The sequence below is a fragment of the Fusarium fujikuroi genome, chromosome FFUJ_chr11 (assembly GCF_900079805.1).
Source record: "Fusarium fujikuroi IMI 58289 draft genome, chromosome FFUJ_chr11".
NCBI classification, from domain to species: domain Eukaryota; kingdom Fungi; phylum Ascomycota; class Sordariomycetes; order Hypocreales; family Nectriaceae; genus Fusarium; species Fusarium fujikuroi.
In genome coordinates this window covers 1,407,287-1,422,697 of record NC_036632.1, presented here as the reverse complement: position 1 = coordinate 1,422,697, position 15,411 = coordinate 1,407,287, and the positions used below count along the sequence as shown (strand labels likewise).

The window sequence follows — 15,411 nt, the reverse complement described above, 5'->3', positions numbered from 1 at the left end:
GACTAGATGATCTTAACAAGGTAAAGTTTGGCTAAATGTCGGTTGGTCGATACCTATCCAAGTCACAAACCTGTTGATCATGAAGTACAAAAACACCAGACCTAGCCTGACGTCTGTTGTCTACCGTAGGCCAAGGACTCTATGCACGACATCAGTATGGCGCTGTTCATTACCTATTTTCTGTCTGTAGTGTTCTGGCTGCAGTCATGTTTTGCCCTCGCCGCGCCACAGCAGAATGGCTCGACTGACTTAAGCATCCTTCCAAAGGTGTCCCGAGTGAGAACATTCATCCTTACAGATATTCTCAATGAGCCCGATGACTCAATGTCAATGGTCCGCTACCTACTGTACTCAAATGAATTCGACACCCGAGGTCTTGTCGCCGTGACTTCTTGGTCCTTGCGAAATGACACCCATCCGAGTGAAATCAAGAAGATCATCAAGGCCTATGCCAAGGTTGTTGATAAGCTAAACCAGCATGTTCACCCCGACAATCAATATCCAAAACCTGAGGAGCTACTGAAGCAGATCTCATCTGGGCCTCGCGTGAGCTTCTTGACAGTCTAATAGTTTCGCAAGCTAATCATATCAGTCATATGGACGAGCAGCCCTTAAGGAGCCCATCAGCGATGGCGCCAAACTCCTTGTGAAGCGTCTTCAAGAGTCCCAAGAGCCACTCCATGTTAGTCTTTGGGGTGGAGCTAACACTCTAGCTCAAGCGCTGCAGCACATTGAAAAGACAAATAGCAAGAAAGAAGCTACCAACCTTCGATCTCGACTAAGGGTTTACTCAATCTCGGACCAGGATGATACGGGTGCTTACATTCGAGTCAAATGGCCAGATGTCTTCTTCATCGTCAATGTCCACGGCTATCGCGAATATCGTCTTGGAACATGGACCGGTATATCCACTGCCGATAATGGGGCAGCCAACACTACAAAAGTGACAGACGGCTGGCTTACCCCAAACATTCGTCTGGGCCCTCTTGGAGCGGAATACCCTAAGATTATCTATACAATGGAAGGAGACAGTCCCAGTTTTATTTGGAATATCCAAAATGGCCTGAATGTTCCTGGTAGACCGGATTATGGAGGCTGGGGAGGTCGATATACTCGCGTTACAGAAGACACAGACATTAACGAATATGGCACATCTGGGGATGCTTTGATCAACACCAAAGGTCAAAGCTGGTTCAGTCCTTATGCTACTATCTGGCGCTGGCGCGATGCGTACCAAGACGACTTTGCTGCTCGTATGCAGTGGACCCTGGTTGATAGCTTTGAAGAGGGCGCTCACCCGCCGAGCATTAATGTCAATGAATCCACGGGTAGTGAGCCCCTGCGATTCAAGGTTGGCCCCGAGGACGCTATTTTCTTGGATGCCAGCAATACCATCGATACCGATAGTCAAGACGATTCTTCTGGGCTGGACTTTGAATGGTACTCTTATGCTGAGTGCGCATCACCAATGTTGACAAGTCTCGCTGCCAATTTCTTCTCCGTTGAGGCATTGGCGCCACCAACAGGAACAAATGGCACACTCTCTGTGAACGAAGCAGGTTTTAGCAATGCGGCGTTGGGACCAATGGTCAGAATCTCTACCAACTTGACTGGTTGGGAAGAGGAGCAGCCCAGTTCAGTCGATAAGGAATGGCATGTTATCCTTCAGGTCACCAACAACAAGGGATCATATCCGATCCGAAGGTATAGACGTGTCATTCTGGAGCTCCCTGACTCAAAATAGATATTATCTGTCTAAATTCAATCATAGCGAATCATTTATCTTGTCTTCATCTTTACATCTTCCTCTCAGTGAACCTTCACCTTTCTCCCAATCTCTTGTAGTTTACCATTCACAGCAGCCTGTTCCAGGCGCAACCGCAAGTCTTCATCCGGCGTACATGCCAAAGTCGCCAATAAAATATCCCTTAGGGCTGAATTCTTTAGCTTCTGCGTCTCCCACATACACAGAGTCACAAATACTATTCCTGTTATCAGACTTGCACCAGGAAACCACAAGCAATTCCATCGAACATGTGTAATGATAACCATACGTGTGGCTTCCCTCTCATTGGACTTGTCTCCAGCTCTCGATCTCGTATCCACTTCGTCAGGCTGAGTGCGACGTTATTTATGGTTGATGGGATATCGTTCGATCTCCCAAGCCCAGACATGAGACCAGCATTTGGCTGGCCCATTCCCAATGCTGGATACATGAGCTTTGTGGATGATATGTCAATATATGGCCTGGAAAGATCCTCAATGGCATTGTAATTACGAATTATGCCGAAGCCGTCACTCAAGACATTGTAAAGTGCTATTATGGTAAGCTGTGTAATGTTGAAGTACTGTTGCTGTAGGTTGGAGGCTTGTCGCTTGTAGTCCCCGTCCGGAATCTTGATCTGAAGATCAGATAGTCGTGCTAATTTGATGCCCATGTCCAGACTATGATTCGTGTATCTCATGAAAGCTTTTACATCCTCATCATCGTTTGTGTGAGACGCGGGCTCTCTCTCCGCTCATGAATAGGCAACAGTTTCTTGCAAGACTCCCTGGGATAGTACATTGTGATACTGTTTCACGCAGAGTGATAATGAACACTCCCGGGCACTAACTCTTGTGTTTTCCCAGGTGGTTCTGTTATTAAGCCAAGTCTCACTTGAAGCCAGGTATTGTATAGCCATGAGAAGGGTCTGATATTGCCAAATGTCAGGGTCTGCCCTGGATTGGTTGTTACACGAGCTGATAGGTAAGTATCGGGGGCGTTATTCGAACAAGACCCGGCAGCGGGGACTCCCATTATAGTTAGAAATTCTAAGATCCAGCTGTGGAATCTCATGTTTGACGAAAGAAAAATTCCGGCCGTTTCTCAAGTCAGCGTGTGGACTGGGGTTGCTCACTTCAGGCAGACTTTCCCCAGGCTCCAACATCCACTCCTGGCCATTTGCTCCGGAATTGTAGATATTTGAAGGGAGTTTCACTGGTCCAGTTGACTTGGTGACATATTTTGATACATCATGATACTTGGAACAAGCAGCGATGGAGGGGAAAATGGGCCATGTACAGTTCCCGGTTGGACAAGCGAAGGCTGGCCTCAGGTTCTGCGGGGCGGTGAAGAGTTAGAACCCATTCCATATGGCTGCTTTCATACCCATGTCCCCCTGGATATCGATTGAGAAGCGTCTGGCCATGAACTCTATGGTCTTATTGTCAGATCCTGTGAATGAAACTGCACTTAATTTTGTTCCATATGGATATCGGCTCTTCAGCCGACTGGTACAGAAGATAGATCACTAGCCCGAAGGCTATCAGGCTGAGAGATAATGAAGTAATTTCAAGTCCCTGTTGAGCTAAGAAAAGTGACCATTTACTGCTACTTTTGCTTTCTTTCTCCGATGTCGTATCGAGCTTCCCAGTGGGTGCAACATTAGAAGATGCTGATGAAGGCGGTTCGGCTTCCAGTAGTGGCTGCAACGTAGCCATGTGATCGTTGGCATTGGTAGATCTTGGTGTTTCTTCCATCTTCACTCGAGAGGCACAGCGTAGTATTGATGAAGAATAAGGCTTGAAAAGCAGTTCTTATCAACCGGCGAAAGGAAGAGACTTATACAATATAAGTCATGCATGGCTCGTGCACTTTGAAGGCTGAGCCATCCTCTGACGAAAATTATATCCATTCAATCCGAGCACGAATCGAGCCCTCGACAAATCGGGTGAGACAATGCGCTGAAGCTTTGGGCACAAACATCGCCACCCTGTTGTGGCTTCCTGACTGCAGCTTCGGGGAACACAAGATGGCAGGACATGTTCACTCAAGAAATTCTGATCTTTCTGGGGGAGGGCTTAAGCCTATTGCATACATGAAAGATGTTACACGAGTATTTTAATAGTAGTTTTCTCTATTATTATTATTATTCTGCTGCATGAAGCCGCTTGGCCTTGGGGCTGAGGAGGCTAAGGCAGCTCTCGGGGTCGAACAAAGCTCAGTAAGTGAGTCCCAAAGTGGAAAATTCAGCGAGATAGTTGAAGAAGAGTCTTTTGACTGGTGTAATATGCCGAGGTAGAGATGGTGACTGTTTCAGCTCTATCCGCCAGGTTTGGGCCCCTTACCATGAAGCATTCGATAGCGCTGCCTTGTCACTCTCACCTACTTTAGAATAGAATAGCAGTGGTTGACATAGATGATAAATCGCAAAGTTTGATTGTATTAGTTACTCCAAAAGAACAGCCTTTGAACCCTTTGCTACAGTGTATCTAGATTGATGGCTTAGGGCTGGAGGACAGAGGAGGGCATACTTGGTGGGTGATAATTTGTGTATCACAAAGAAGCTACATGGGCATATTGGGAGCAATATCGTAAGACACAAGCCAACTAAGCATGGTAATATTCATCTTCACTGTCTGATGACTTGTACTAAAATCTATGATCTCCGCTTGACCTCCAATTGGACACCTGGATCCGCAAACAACTCAAAGCCAAACGGCATCAGCTTGGGTGTATATCCCTCAGCTAGACGCAGATCATAGTCTAGCAGGATGGTAGCAATAGCTGTCTTTATCTCGGCGATAGCAAAGAATCGTCCTGGGCAAATAGGTTTACCAATACCAAACACAAAATGATCCTCACTCGTGGAGGTAGCCGAACTGGCGTAGATCCACTTCCCGCCCTGCGCACGAAGCTTCACATAACGGTATGCATCAAAAGTATCTGGGTTGTCATATACCTCGGGGTTGCGGAGCTGCGACATATAGATTGAGATGGCAGTGCCTTTGGGTAGGTACTGGCCGTTAGGCAGGGTGACCGGCGACAGGACCTGACGGTCGAGATTGACTGTAATATGTTAATATGATGCTGATGCTGGGGCGAGCGTCGTATCAACCTACCTATAACTGCAGAGTTTAACCTCTGTGTCTCCTTGATGACACTGTCGAGCAGGCGCATGTTGGTCAGAGCAGCAGGAGTCCATCCATGCTCGGCAACCACGGCTTCTATCTCCTCTCGGAGGGGAGTCGCCAGGTCGTGAGCGCAAATCTCAATGATAGTCTGCTTCAGTAGCTCCGATGTAGTCACAACAGCAGCCATAGACATTCCAAGCTGGGCGGCGACAGGATCATAGCTCTTACCGCCCGCGATCTCACCGAACCAGGTAATAGAATCGTCGTGCTCTTTGTCCTCGGCCGCTCTTTTAGCAAGGTTCTTCTGCAAGACTTCGCGAGCACGTTGAACTTCTGCTCTACAGCTCTTGCAAGCGGGGAGGAACCATTGTACAATAGGTCTCAAAAATCGCGGCCAGGCTCGCAACGCGCGAGCTGCAAGGAACACAGTCATGCCGTAGTTAGTGCTGACCTGCTGCCATGTCTCGTCGCGCGACAGCTCCTCGCCAACAAAGACGGACGCGGACATTCGGCTGATAAAGCTGACACCATCCTTGGCCCAGTCGACTGCCTTCCATGCTATGTTCGCTATCAGTCGATGCTCATAGATCACAGAATTGGTAGATGCTCAAAATATGCCATACGTACCATCACTCTGTCCCGGCCAAGCTGCCACTATGTCTTTTCGCACCATGTTGTGAAGCTTGCTAACATCTAGGAAGCCTCGAGTCAGCATGCTTACACCAAGACGAGGGTAAATGGTTGGGCTCACGGGGGTTTTGAACAAGCTTCTTCTTGATAACATTGGCCAAAAGTTTAGATGGGTCCGATATGGCTGCCGTGCCATCAAAGCCAGGGTATCCTGCGAAAAAGTCCTAGATATAGACAGTTAGTCAATGGCTAATGGAAAAGCCCGAGAGGTAAGTGTTTGTACCTTGGACACCAGCGGTTGGTGATCGAGGTGAGGACCATGACGTCTCATCCATTCGAAATGGTCGGCAGGGAGGACAATCCTATCTCCCAAAAGTGTGATCATGCGGAAAGGCTTATTAAACTGGTTTATTTGTCAGTTCACCTTTTCTACATAAGCCATGGAAGACGAGCTTTCGCGCACCTTGGCAAACCCCTGTTTGATGAGGCCATCCGCATTAGTGATGAAGGCCATATGAGCCTTGCTCAAGAACCAGTCGTTGGGATATTTGTTGATAACAGGGATATTGTCTTTCGGCACGATCAACATCAGAAGCGCCAATGCGACGACAGCGACAAGCACGGCCCCTACTACAGGAGACTGTCCCGCAAGTAGCGAGGTGATGTGTTTGCTGACATCCATCGCCTATACTATCATGAAAAGCTTTAGCAATTGGACATGAGAATCAGAATTCCCCTTCGAGGGAGATTTGTGACTGCTCACCTTTGATGAGTAAGGTAAAGAAATAGAGACCTTTGGGCAATGTAACAATGATAGTGAGTTGTGAAGCTCGACGAGATGTATGAAAAGATGTTAAATACGTCCTAACTCTCGAGACTGAACACAGGCCGTTAGTCACTGATCTAAAATGAGCCACCTCCGACCGGGAAGTGCCCCAATCTTTTTGGGCTGCGAGGGCTCGGGGCTAGGCCTGCAAGGATGACAATCCCGCTGACCGGTGCTGCAGCTCACTACAGGACCATTGCCCAGTTAGGCAAATGGCTCGGGTAGCTTAAGCGCTAGGAGAATTTCCGTTTCGGGACGAACTAAATATGGATATGTTGCTGGCATCGGACTTGGAATCAGCTCTCTCGGTTGCGAGGTCCTACGAGTACCCAGACGCTTTTATGTCCCTGCATCTATTTTTGCAACGGGCCTGTTCCGTGCTCAATGTACACTGGTATGTCTGTAGGACAAACCATTTGCGGATCTTCTTTTCGATAGGATCGCTACGAGACAAGGCTGATTGAAGGGTAGCACGGTAGACCGTCATCGTGGTAATGAATTTTCTAGCTGTCAATGACAAAAAGTGTAATCAGCACCGAAATTGATCTTTGTGCAAGCAAAATGGAATAGAATCGTTTAACATAACATAGGATATTACTATGGTAGAACATCATTGAGATTGAATATTATTGACTGCAAAGGACCCGCCCATTCTATTTACGCATTCCGTCCTGTCTTCCCTCATCTTTCTCTATCCAAGAAACTCGGCAAACTGCATAAACTCGTGATCATTCTTCATCGCATCGAGTTCCTCGGGCAAGGTCCCCAGCAGCAACTCGACACCGCCGTCTTTCCTCATCGGCAAAATGAACAGACTTCTAAAGGCTTTGTTCAGCCAATCCATCTGGACCCTCACTGCCTCTGGTGCTTCGAATATACCGCCGCCGAAAGGTCCAATATCGCTCGCTTGGAAGAGCATCATGTTGTTGAAGAGCGAATGTGGTCCGTCCTGGATGCCCTGGCCAAGGAACGCCGTTGTATGGTTCCCTGGGCTGTTGTCTTTAATCGTATGTAGTAGACTGAAGGCATCGTGTACAAGTTCTTGATCCACTCGAGTGCGAGCCTCACGACATATTTGGGCAATTTTGTAGAGAGATGCCTGGGAAGAGCAGAGCTCCGAGACGGACATGTGCTGCCGGTTCATGATGACACAGTTGGCCATGTATGTTGGCGGGAGGTGCGAACTGAAGTAAGGTCGGACGTCAGTTGGCATCTCGATGATAGACATGTCATCGGAGGAGGAGTTCTCGGCAGGGCGACGTGCCCGGACGGCGGCGCGCCAGAAAAAGGCCTGTAGCACATCGCCGAGAGATAGCGATCCTGATTCCTTGCTCAGGTTTTGACTTTCCGGGTTCGCGGCTTCGGCAGCCTCGACGCTCTTCTGGAGTTTCTCAACTTTCTCGGCTGAGATGACGAAGGTCGATGCCGTCAACGTGCGACCATCGGCGCGGGGCGCGGGTGGCCAATTCTCACAGCTGGGGAGTACAGGCGGCTCAGGCAGATAACGAGACAAACGAGCCCTCTTAACGTTGGGCTCAGTGGCATGTCCATTGACCGCGGCTGCCTCTGTCATGTCTATGTCTTCCTGTTTCTCCTGATGCTTGCGCTTCAGCGCCGGATCAGCATATGGTAAAAAGCCCCAAACTCTCGGGTCGACCTCAGACGCCGGCTTTGCGAAGCCCTCCACCTCGTACAAGATAGACAGCATGTCGCGATTGAGACTCTCTGGGTGCAGCCACTCGGAAGTCGCAGACTGATCGCCCTGGACGAATCGGCAGCATTCTGCCCATACCGTTAGCGCAATCAACATGCCGATACCATCAAACGCGTGATGATGAACATTGAAGGCCAAGACGCAGCCGCCGTCGACAAAGTTGGCCTGCACGTTGAGTACATCCGTAGGTAGGTCAGGAAAGGAGGGACAATTAGTCAGGAGCTCGTCAGGGTAAGCCGAGGTCAGGAATCCAGAGGCGCGCTGCTCGGTATAGGATGGCAGGATGGTCGAGAGGTCGCGGAAGCGCAATTGTCTGGGCTCCTCGGAAGGAGTGATACCCAAGGCTGTAGAAGGCAGTGGAGGCAGACTGATTCGAACATCTCCCTTCTTGTATCCAATCTCGTGCTCCGAACATGGTATGACTTTGCCCGCGAGAGCCGGCACGATCTCCATGGCGCGAACCAGACCTCGCTGGAGAACTTTGTAGGCCTGTTCAAACGAGACACCTGGGCAGAGGGGAATGAAGACATTGATCCCCTCGTACATGTTCCCGCCGAAGAGGTCCATCGGGCCAAGCTTGGAGGATAGAAGAGCCTTGTGTCGGTTCATTATGGCTCTGATCTTGGCTTCTTGCGGATCTTGTTGCTGCTGCTCGGTCGACGATGAGGTAGTAGTGCCGTTCGTTGTCGTGGCTCTGCGCTCGGCAGCCAATCGTACAACAGTTGCAGCGATGCCCTCAATCGTTGGTCCAGCATAGAAGTTTCTTGGTAGAAATATTCCCCCCAAATCTGTGACCGCCGCTACCGCCTTGGTAGCCTTGAACACAAGCAACGAATCGAACCCAACAGTAAATAGATTAGCATCCACTGGAGCGTCTTTGACTGCAAGCACGATCGAAGCCAGGATATGCCGAATTGCACGAGTTGTTGAGTCCAAGGATGCTGTGTCGATCGCCAGCAGCCCAAGCGCCGCAACTTCGGCATCGCTGTCATCCTCCCCACGCGACTGGTAGAAGCGCTCGATGTAGTCGGCATACAGCGCCATGGTAGCCCGACGTTTGATAGTGCGTTTGTCAGTACGGATGAAAGGCTTTCCTGCTTCAGAAAAGGCGATAAAGTCTCGGTGCAACTGGTTCTTGTGCAGAGACAGGGAGTTAGCCCTTTCGACTACAGCCCAGATGCTGTTGAAGAGCGCTTCAGCATCATCACCGTCCCTCTTGATGGTTGGGTCTTTCAGCTCAATAAGGAGGCCGGCTTGTGGCTTGCCCGATCCAATCTGTCAGTTAAGTCAGCATATAATCAGAATCAATAATTTTCCATCTGCTTGCGGGCTACCAAGCGTCTGTGTGGCTATTGGACTTACCATGAGACAGCCATCAACAGCCGGGTGGGATGTGACGAGGGCCTCTGTATCAAGGGGCGAGATCTTGTATCCATTGGAAAGCACCACAACGTCATCGCTTCGGCCGTGTGACGCCCAGAATCCTGGCTTAGTCGGGTGTTGAACATACAGATCCTTGAAGTTGAAACTGTTTACGTCTTGAAAGGTATGAAAGAGACCTTGGAAGAACTCAGCGTGCTCGTTGCGATGAATCCACTGTTCGTAAAGGCCGGGCTCAACCATCTTGAAGTCAAACCCGGACCAAGGATGAAAGGCAAACCAATGCCAATCCTGTCTGTCTACCCACAGGTTGCCGATAAACAAACCTTCTGACGTTCCTGTCAAGTTCAAAACGCGAACATGCTCATTCACTTTTGAGCCCAAATGATTGCTCACAGGTCCTGGAAAGTAATCACATCTGTTAGCTTACTGTGAAAACGGAAATATTTGACACAAGATGATTTGTCGTCGTATCTCAGACAAAAAGTCCTTATACCTGACATCTGGGCAGGCATGTGTGTTGGGGACAAATGCCTTACCTCCTGAAGCGCAGATGAATTTGGATCTGCTCAATTTTGGCAAAATGTCGGGTGCTTCGCCAAGCTCATCCGTGAGCGAAGGAATCATGCTCCAGATGTCGATCTTGATGTTGTCCGCCATGGACGATATGAGTTCCAGATTGGGTATCACGTCACGAGGCCCAAGGACGCAGTGTAGCCCAAACAGCGGCGATATAACCACGTCCATCAAGATCCCTGCTCCCTTGAATACATAGTCAGTACTTCACTAATCCTCCCTTGAGCCATGATTGATTGGGATGGGAGTTTCTTACATGGCTCAAAGGGAATGTCGAGTACAGTGTATCGCCATCATCCCAACCTTTCGCCCAGGGCTCCATGCCCTCGTGAGGGGGCAGCAGCCGGACAGCGTCCACAGTACCGATCAGCCCGTGTGTCCATGAGATGGGCTTCGACAGGCCGGTGGAGCCCGAAGTATGGAGGATGCAGAACGTGTCGTTAATCGCATCGTCCCAGCGCTTTGTGTAAGGAAACGGCTCCACGTTTTCCAGCTCGCCCTCGTCTTCGGGGAGAAGCTCTTTCAGCTCGGGCAGCACCATGACGTGCATGGGTCGTTGCTGTAAAAAGTCATTCACGAGCTGTGCTGGCTTCCCACCAGCGGGGTTGACCCAGATGTTACAATTCGCCGCCTCAAGAACGGCTAGAGCACCCTCGGTGCTGTTCTTTGGGGAAAGGAACAAGCCCTGTAAGAATAGGAATCAGTTAGACCAACATGGTTAAGCCTTAGGAGACCCATTGAATGTGAGGAGAAACGAACAGCGCAATTAGTTTTAATACAGGCGAATGTCAACAGGATCTGTCGCAGATCGTCTAACGTATGGTTAGCATCTCGTCAGTCAAATGTCTTGATGATAGAGGCTCAGAGCCGCCGAAAAGATTGGGGCAAGCGTTCGATGATCCCGAGACACTTCACTTTCAAGAATAAACTTACGGGGCCCGATATAACCCACGGCACGGATCTCTGACGTTCGTCCCAGCTCCTTTTGAAGTAGCCAGGCAGTCTTGTCGACCGCTTTCGTAAAAGTACGAGCTGATACATGGCGGAAACCTTGCGACAGGTTCGGGGACTTGGCGAAAGAGTAAATGATGCGATCGGGCTCAGCAGCTGCGAGGTCATCCAGAATCTGTGGGATTAATCTTCTCCCACAGTTTGCCGGTGTTGCCTTGTCGACAGCCATGGCTGCTAGTACGAATATGAGTAGTAATGCTGCAGGTATGAGGAAATTTCAGTTTCAGATGAGCCTTAATATTGAGGTCCGATGATGACGAGATAAATCGCGACGAAGAGGGTCTTGATGGAGAAAAAGAATCTTGTAACACAATAGAAAGCTGAGAAGCTATATTTGAATATAAAATTCAGATTCACCAGCTACAAGTATGAGTACAATGATGCCTAAGCGGCACAGTGGCATGTGGATAGACAGGTACGTTTTGTGCTCTTAGTAACGCCCCATCTACCTTAAAATTCCAGGCTGGCTGAGCTGACATACTGCTGAGCTGAGTCCCGAAAGAGTAGGGCACCTTCTTCTGACTTGCAGTCCGAGGGGCCAGGACGATTGCCCAGGTTGGATGGCCGCGCTGACAGGTCCGATTCCCCGGGGAAACTAGGAGAGTTTCCTTTTTGAGCCCCGATTACAGCTGGCAGGCTCGTAGCCAGGATCCAAGCTTAGTCAATCCAGAATTTCTGACACCCCTGCTAACTGACATCCTAAATGTAATCTGGGGGATCCGATTGGTAAGAAAAGGTTCTATAGTTAGCTTTTTATGCCAGCAGGGAGTTAAAGAAGCAGGGGATGCATGCTTAGTTGACTTTTAGGGACGGACCGTTTGAGATGACCCCACACCCACCTACAGGCCATCAACAGTACCTATCCAGATCGGTCGATGGCCCGAGAGAGGTCCTATTGAAAGCACTTGCCAGAGCACCAATAGCTGCTCATACTCGTGGAACAATACCTTTTCCTCTTGACGGCTTGCCATTTGCCAAGCCAGTGTTTTCTGGTTGATTTACCCTGAGGCAGCTGAATTGGCCGATATGGCGATGCCCAGAGCGGTTGAGGGAGGGTCAAAAGATTTCCTGTCGCAGGTTCGTTCTCTGATGATACTTTCTGTAGACGAGGTTCTTTATCCCCGGATCCTGAGCCTTTAATTCACAGCCGGGACCGATTAAACAATACGGTGACTTATAAGTAATTAATTCTAGACTTTTTATTTTAAGATTCGAATGGGGAATTCTGGCAATTGCATTGTAAAGAGGTGGACTTCTCGTTTCAGCGTACTTTGAGTGCAGGGTAAGCCTTAGCTATTCTTGGATCATGCACTTCATAATTCAGGTTAAGTTCATTAAAGACATAATGAGCGGCTGTACTGGTCCCAGGCAGGTCCTCTGTTCACTTTTTCGACTGGAGAGAATAAATATAACATTCATCTATAGAAATTCTTATACTCTGGCCAGGGCTTCCTGTACCAAGCATGTACCAAGTAAACCCCCAGCAACATTTTCCACTTATCTACACATATCTCGCACGCGACAAAACAAGGTGACCGATGACGACGCCCAATTGATGAGGACAGCCATTTAAGGTGCAATTCCAAGCTAGCTCTTTAGCGTCTCATGAAGCGCAGATCGTACGCTGGAGGTGTCAACATGAACTGTTCCGAGCCAGTAGAGGCTCTAATTTTAGCCTGCTCCTGGGTCTCGCCTAGCTCGGGCACGACCTCCCAGCGGAAGTTCATGATCATATGTGCTAGGAAGCACACCATTGTTACCTCTGCGAAGCGCTTTCCAATGCACTGGCGCGAGCCGGACGAGTAGCCGATAAAGTCCTCATACGACACCTGCGTGGTTGAGAGCATTAGTACTTGGTTCCAAGGTTTCCTTTATGTCTGGACAGAGGGTGGTTCGCGGGGAGATAAACTTACAGTCACCTTTTTGTTGCCATTCGCGTCTTCAGTCTCGCGAAGGTGGCGCATTGGGTTGTATGTTTGCGGGTCTTCCCACTTGAACGGGTTGACCCCAAACGCCGCCGTATCAAGGTGCACGCGCGTGCCTTTTGGAATGGCAACGGTGTGTTGGTGTACTTTGGCCTCAGACGGGTTGGCGGCGTCGCCATCCCATGTTGTATAGCTAAGCGTGGTGTCGCGGGAGGCCACGCGTGTCATCTGCATGGCTAGATCGCGCATGCGGAGTGATTCAATGGTAGCTGCAAGTACTAGAGGGAAGTTTGCCATTTCTTCGTAGCCGAAATACTTCAATGGCTTTGCGTCGCCCACGTTTTCGGTCTCATCCAAGGAAATAGTGTTCACCTTGCTGATCTCCTCATATAGCTTTTCTTGCCAATCGGTGTTCCGGGCGAGAAGTGACAAGACCCAAGTCAGGGTATGAGAGGATGTTTCGTGACCAGTCCTGAGTCATTTGTTAGCCAGAGTATGTATGACGGTCGAGTGCCATATGGACTTACACCATGAAAGAGAAAATGTTGCCCTGAACTTCCTTGTCTGATAGCCCGACATTGGGCGCCACGTATCCTTTCTCGGCCTTCTCAGCCTTCTCCACATCATTTTGGGAATCGACCAGCGCGTCAATGAGGTTCCTGTACTTTCTCGGCCGGCCTGGGACCTCTGTGGTATCCTTCATATCCTCAATTCTTTGCCTCGTCTCAGCCTGTGCATTCTTAATGTGAGTGACGAGGGAGCGCTGCGCCCAGCCAGCGCGACGCAAATGCAACGAAGGACTCCATTCCAGGAACCACAGGGGGAATATGGTCTGTACAAATGGAGAATCCCACACGACCTTCAGCGTCTCGGCAAATGGCATCAGGTCGCTTTTCGCGTTGCGCTGCGACTCCTCGGCTGGATCCCAGGGGATGTCAATATCGAACCACGAGGCGCCGATGGCACCTAGTGTCACCTTCAGCATGGTTTCTTTCATGTTTCGTACAATGGGAGCCGTCTGCGAGTTTGCGGCCGCTGGATAGATGCGCTCTTCGCGGAGTAAAGTCCTCCACATATTGCGCATGTTGTACCATCCGTTCTCCATGAGCTCGTTGTTAAACACTGCTTTGACGACACGCTTGTGTCTCTCATGCTGGGCACCGTTCTGCGCCGAGGCGAGCTGTAGTCCGAAGGTATTCAGCATGCGATAGCGGATCTTCTCAAGAGGCTTGAGGAAAATGTCGCCATTGCGGCCGATTTCACGAAAGATCTTTGGCGACCCGAAGAGATAGGCCACGCCATTAGGCGAAGACTAGTAATGAGATACCAACATCAGTAATTGTCCTTCCTAGGGAATGGGGAGGGGTTGCTCACAGCCTCGGTGATGACGATCATATCGGAACGCGCGTTGGCGAACTTCTTAAAAGGATCCTTGAGGGTGAACTTCTCCATGGGGACCAGGATGGGAATGCGAGGATACCAAGAACGAATGACGGACTCGAAGATCATGACGCCGCTGTGGATCGCGGGGTGACCATTGCGACGGACCTTGAGGACGGTGCGCGCATATGTTACTAGCCATTGGAGCACAATGATTATGGGAAGGCCAATGACACCGATGAGCAGGAGAGGGGAAGCCATGGTGAAGTGAAGACTGAGGCTTGTCTCAGCGACAGTGAAGCTGAACCGAATAAAATCTAACCTGCGGTAGCAATTGACAATAATTGGTCGTTCAGAAGTCTTTGTAAAGGAGCTTTTGATCGTCCCAACAAGATTGCTGAAGACAGTTACTTACACCTTTGGTACGACCAGGGCTAGATGGACGAATATGTCCTGAAGTACGGATAGAGAACCGATGAATAAGGATATATCTGAAGAGGTGTCGTACCCAAATTCTATCAATCCCGATTATGCTTACGCTGCATGTGGCGTCAGTTGTGTCATGGCCGAGCAGGACGGAGGTATACCCGGAGCAGCAAGTTGGAGGGGCTGAGACGGGGCCAGATCAACGGGGCGGAAGTGAGCCCGAAGCGGCAAGTGTCCATCGGCCAGCTACCAGTCTGAACGAACTGCTTGTCAGCACTGGATGCGCGTCTTACACCCAAAGCGCGAGTGGCTGTACTCTTACTCACAGCATTCAGCCCCAGACAGACGCTGAAAGTCGTGTAGTACAGACGGGTAACAAGAAGTGCTGATAATCACAGGGGCACGACTTAGAACACAGAACACGTCACTTTGGATCATCTCGTAGCCGTTTCAAACTCTGTGAGGTCTCGATGTTGTACATCGCTGTAATTGTATAACTGCTATGAGCAAATATAGTTCCTGGTCTTTTGCATTTGGCATGTCTCTCTCAATAGTCTACCCAAAATGACCGCTCCTTGCTTGTCTATAGGAGCAGCCCGTTTTTCCAAACCAAATAAACTCCATGCAACCAATTTTATAAATAAGCA

General features: G+C 49.6%; 5 protein-coding genes; 1 reads left to right on the top strand and 4 right to left on the bottom strand.

The window, feature by feature from the left end:
* Window positions 1–141: 141 nt before the first annotated feature.
* On the top strand, window positions 142–1,744 carry FFUJ_11745 (uncharacterized protein; the record flags this gene model as incomplete). XM_023570679.1 has 2 exons in its annotated part: window positions 142–546; window positions 593–1,744. The coding sequence occupies 2 exons, from the start codon at window positions 142–144 to the stop codon at window positions 1,742–1,744; spliced, it is 1,557 nt and encodes a 518-aa protein (XP_023437756.1).
* A 250-nt stretch (window positions 1,745–1,994) lies between these two features.
* FFUJ_11744 (uncharacterized protein) lies at window positions 1,995–2,438 on the bottom strand (the record flags this gene model as incomplete). Its single annotated transcript, XM_023570678.1, has 1 exon — window positions 1,995–2,438. The coding sequence occupies one exon, from the start codon at window positions 2,436–2,438 to the stop codon at window positions 1,995–1,997; it is 444 nt and encodes a 147-aa protein (XP_023437755.1).
* Window positions 2,439–4,421: 1,983 nt separating this feature from the next.
* On the bottom strand, window positions 4,422–6,208 carry FFUJ_11743 (related to cytochrome P450 monooxygenase (lovA); the record flags this gene model as incomplete). XM_023570677.1 has 6 exons in its annotated part: window positions 4,422–4,831; window positions 4,885–5,454; window positions 5,524–5,589; window positions 5,648–5,750; window positions 5,810–5,929; window positions 5,990–6,208. The coding sequence occupies 6 exons, from the start codon at window positions 6,206–6,208 to the stop codon at window positions 4,422–4,424; spliced, it is 1,488 nt and encodes a 495-aa protein (XP_023437754.1).
* An 835-nt stretch (window positions 6,209–7,043) lies between these two features.
* FFUJ_11742 (related to nonribosomal peptide synthetase MxcG (component of the myxochelin iron transport regulon)) lies at window positions 7,044–11,202 on the bottom strand (the record flags this gene model as incomplete). XM_023570676.1 has 6 exons in its annotated part: window positions 7,044–9,341; window positions 9,429–9,847; window positions 9,986–10,208; window positions 10,279–10,707; window positions 10,782–10,834; window positions 10,956–11,202. 6 exons carry the CDS (start codon window positions 11,200–11,202, stop codon window positions 7,044–7,046), a joined length of 3,669 nt encoding a protein of 1,222 aa, XP_023437753.1.
* Window positions 11,203–12,628: 1,426 nt separating this feature from the next.
* On the bottom strand, window positions 12,629–14,599 carry FFUJ_11741 (related to cytochrome P450 3A7; the record flags this gene model as incomplete). XM_023570675.1 has 4 exons in its annotated part: window positions 12,629–12,862; window positions 12,947–13,430; window positions 13,486–14,270; window positions 14,333–14,599. The coding sequence occupies 4 exons, from the start codon at window positions 14,597–14,599 to the stop codon at window positions 12,629–12,631; spliced, it is 1,770 nt and encodes a 589-aa protein (XP_023437752.1).
* Between the last annotated feature and the right edge of the window lie 812 nt (window positions 14,600–15,411).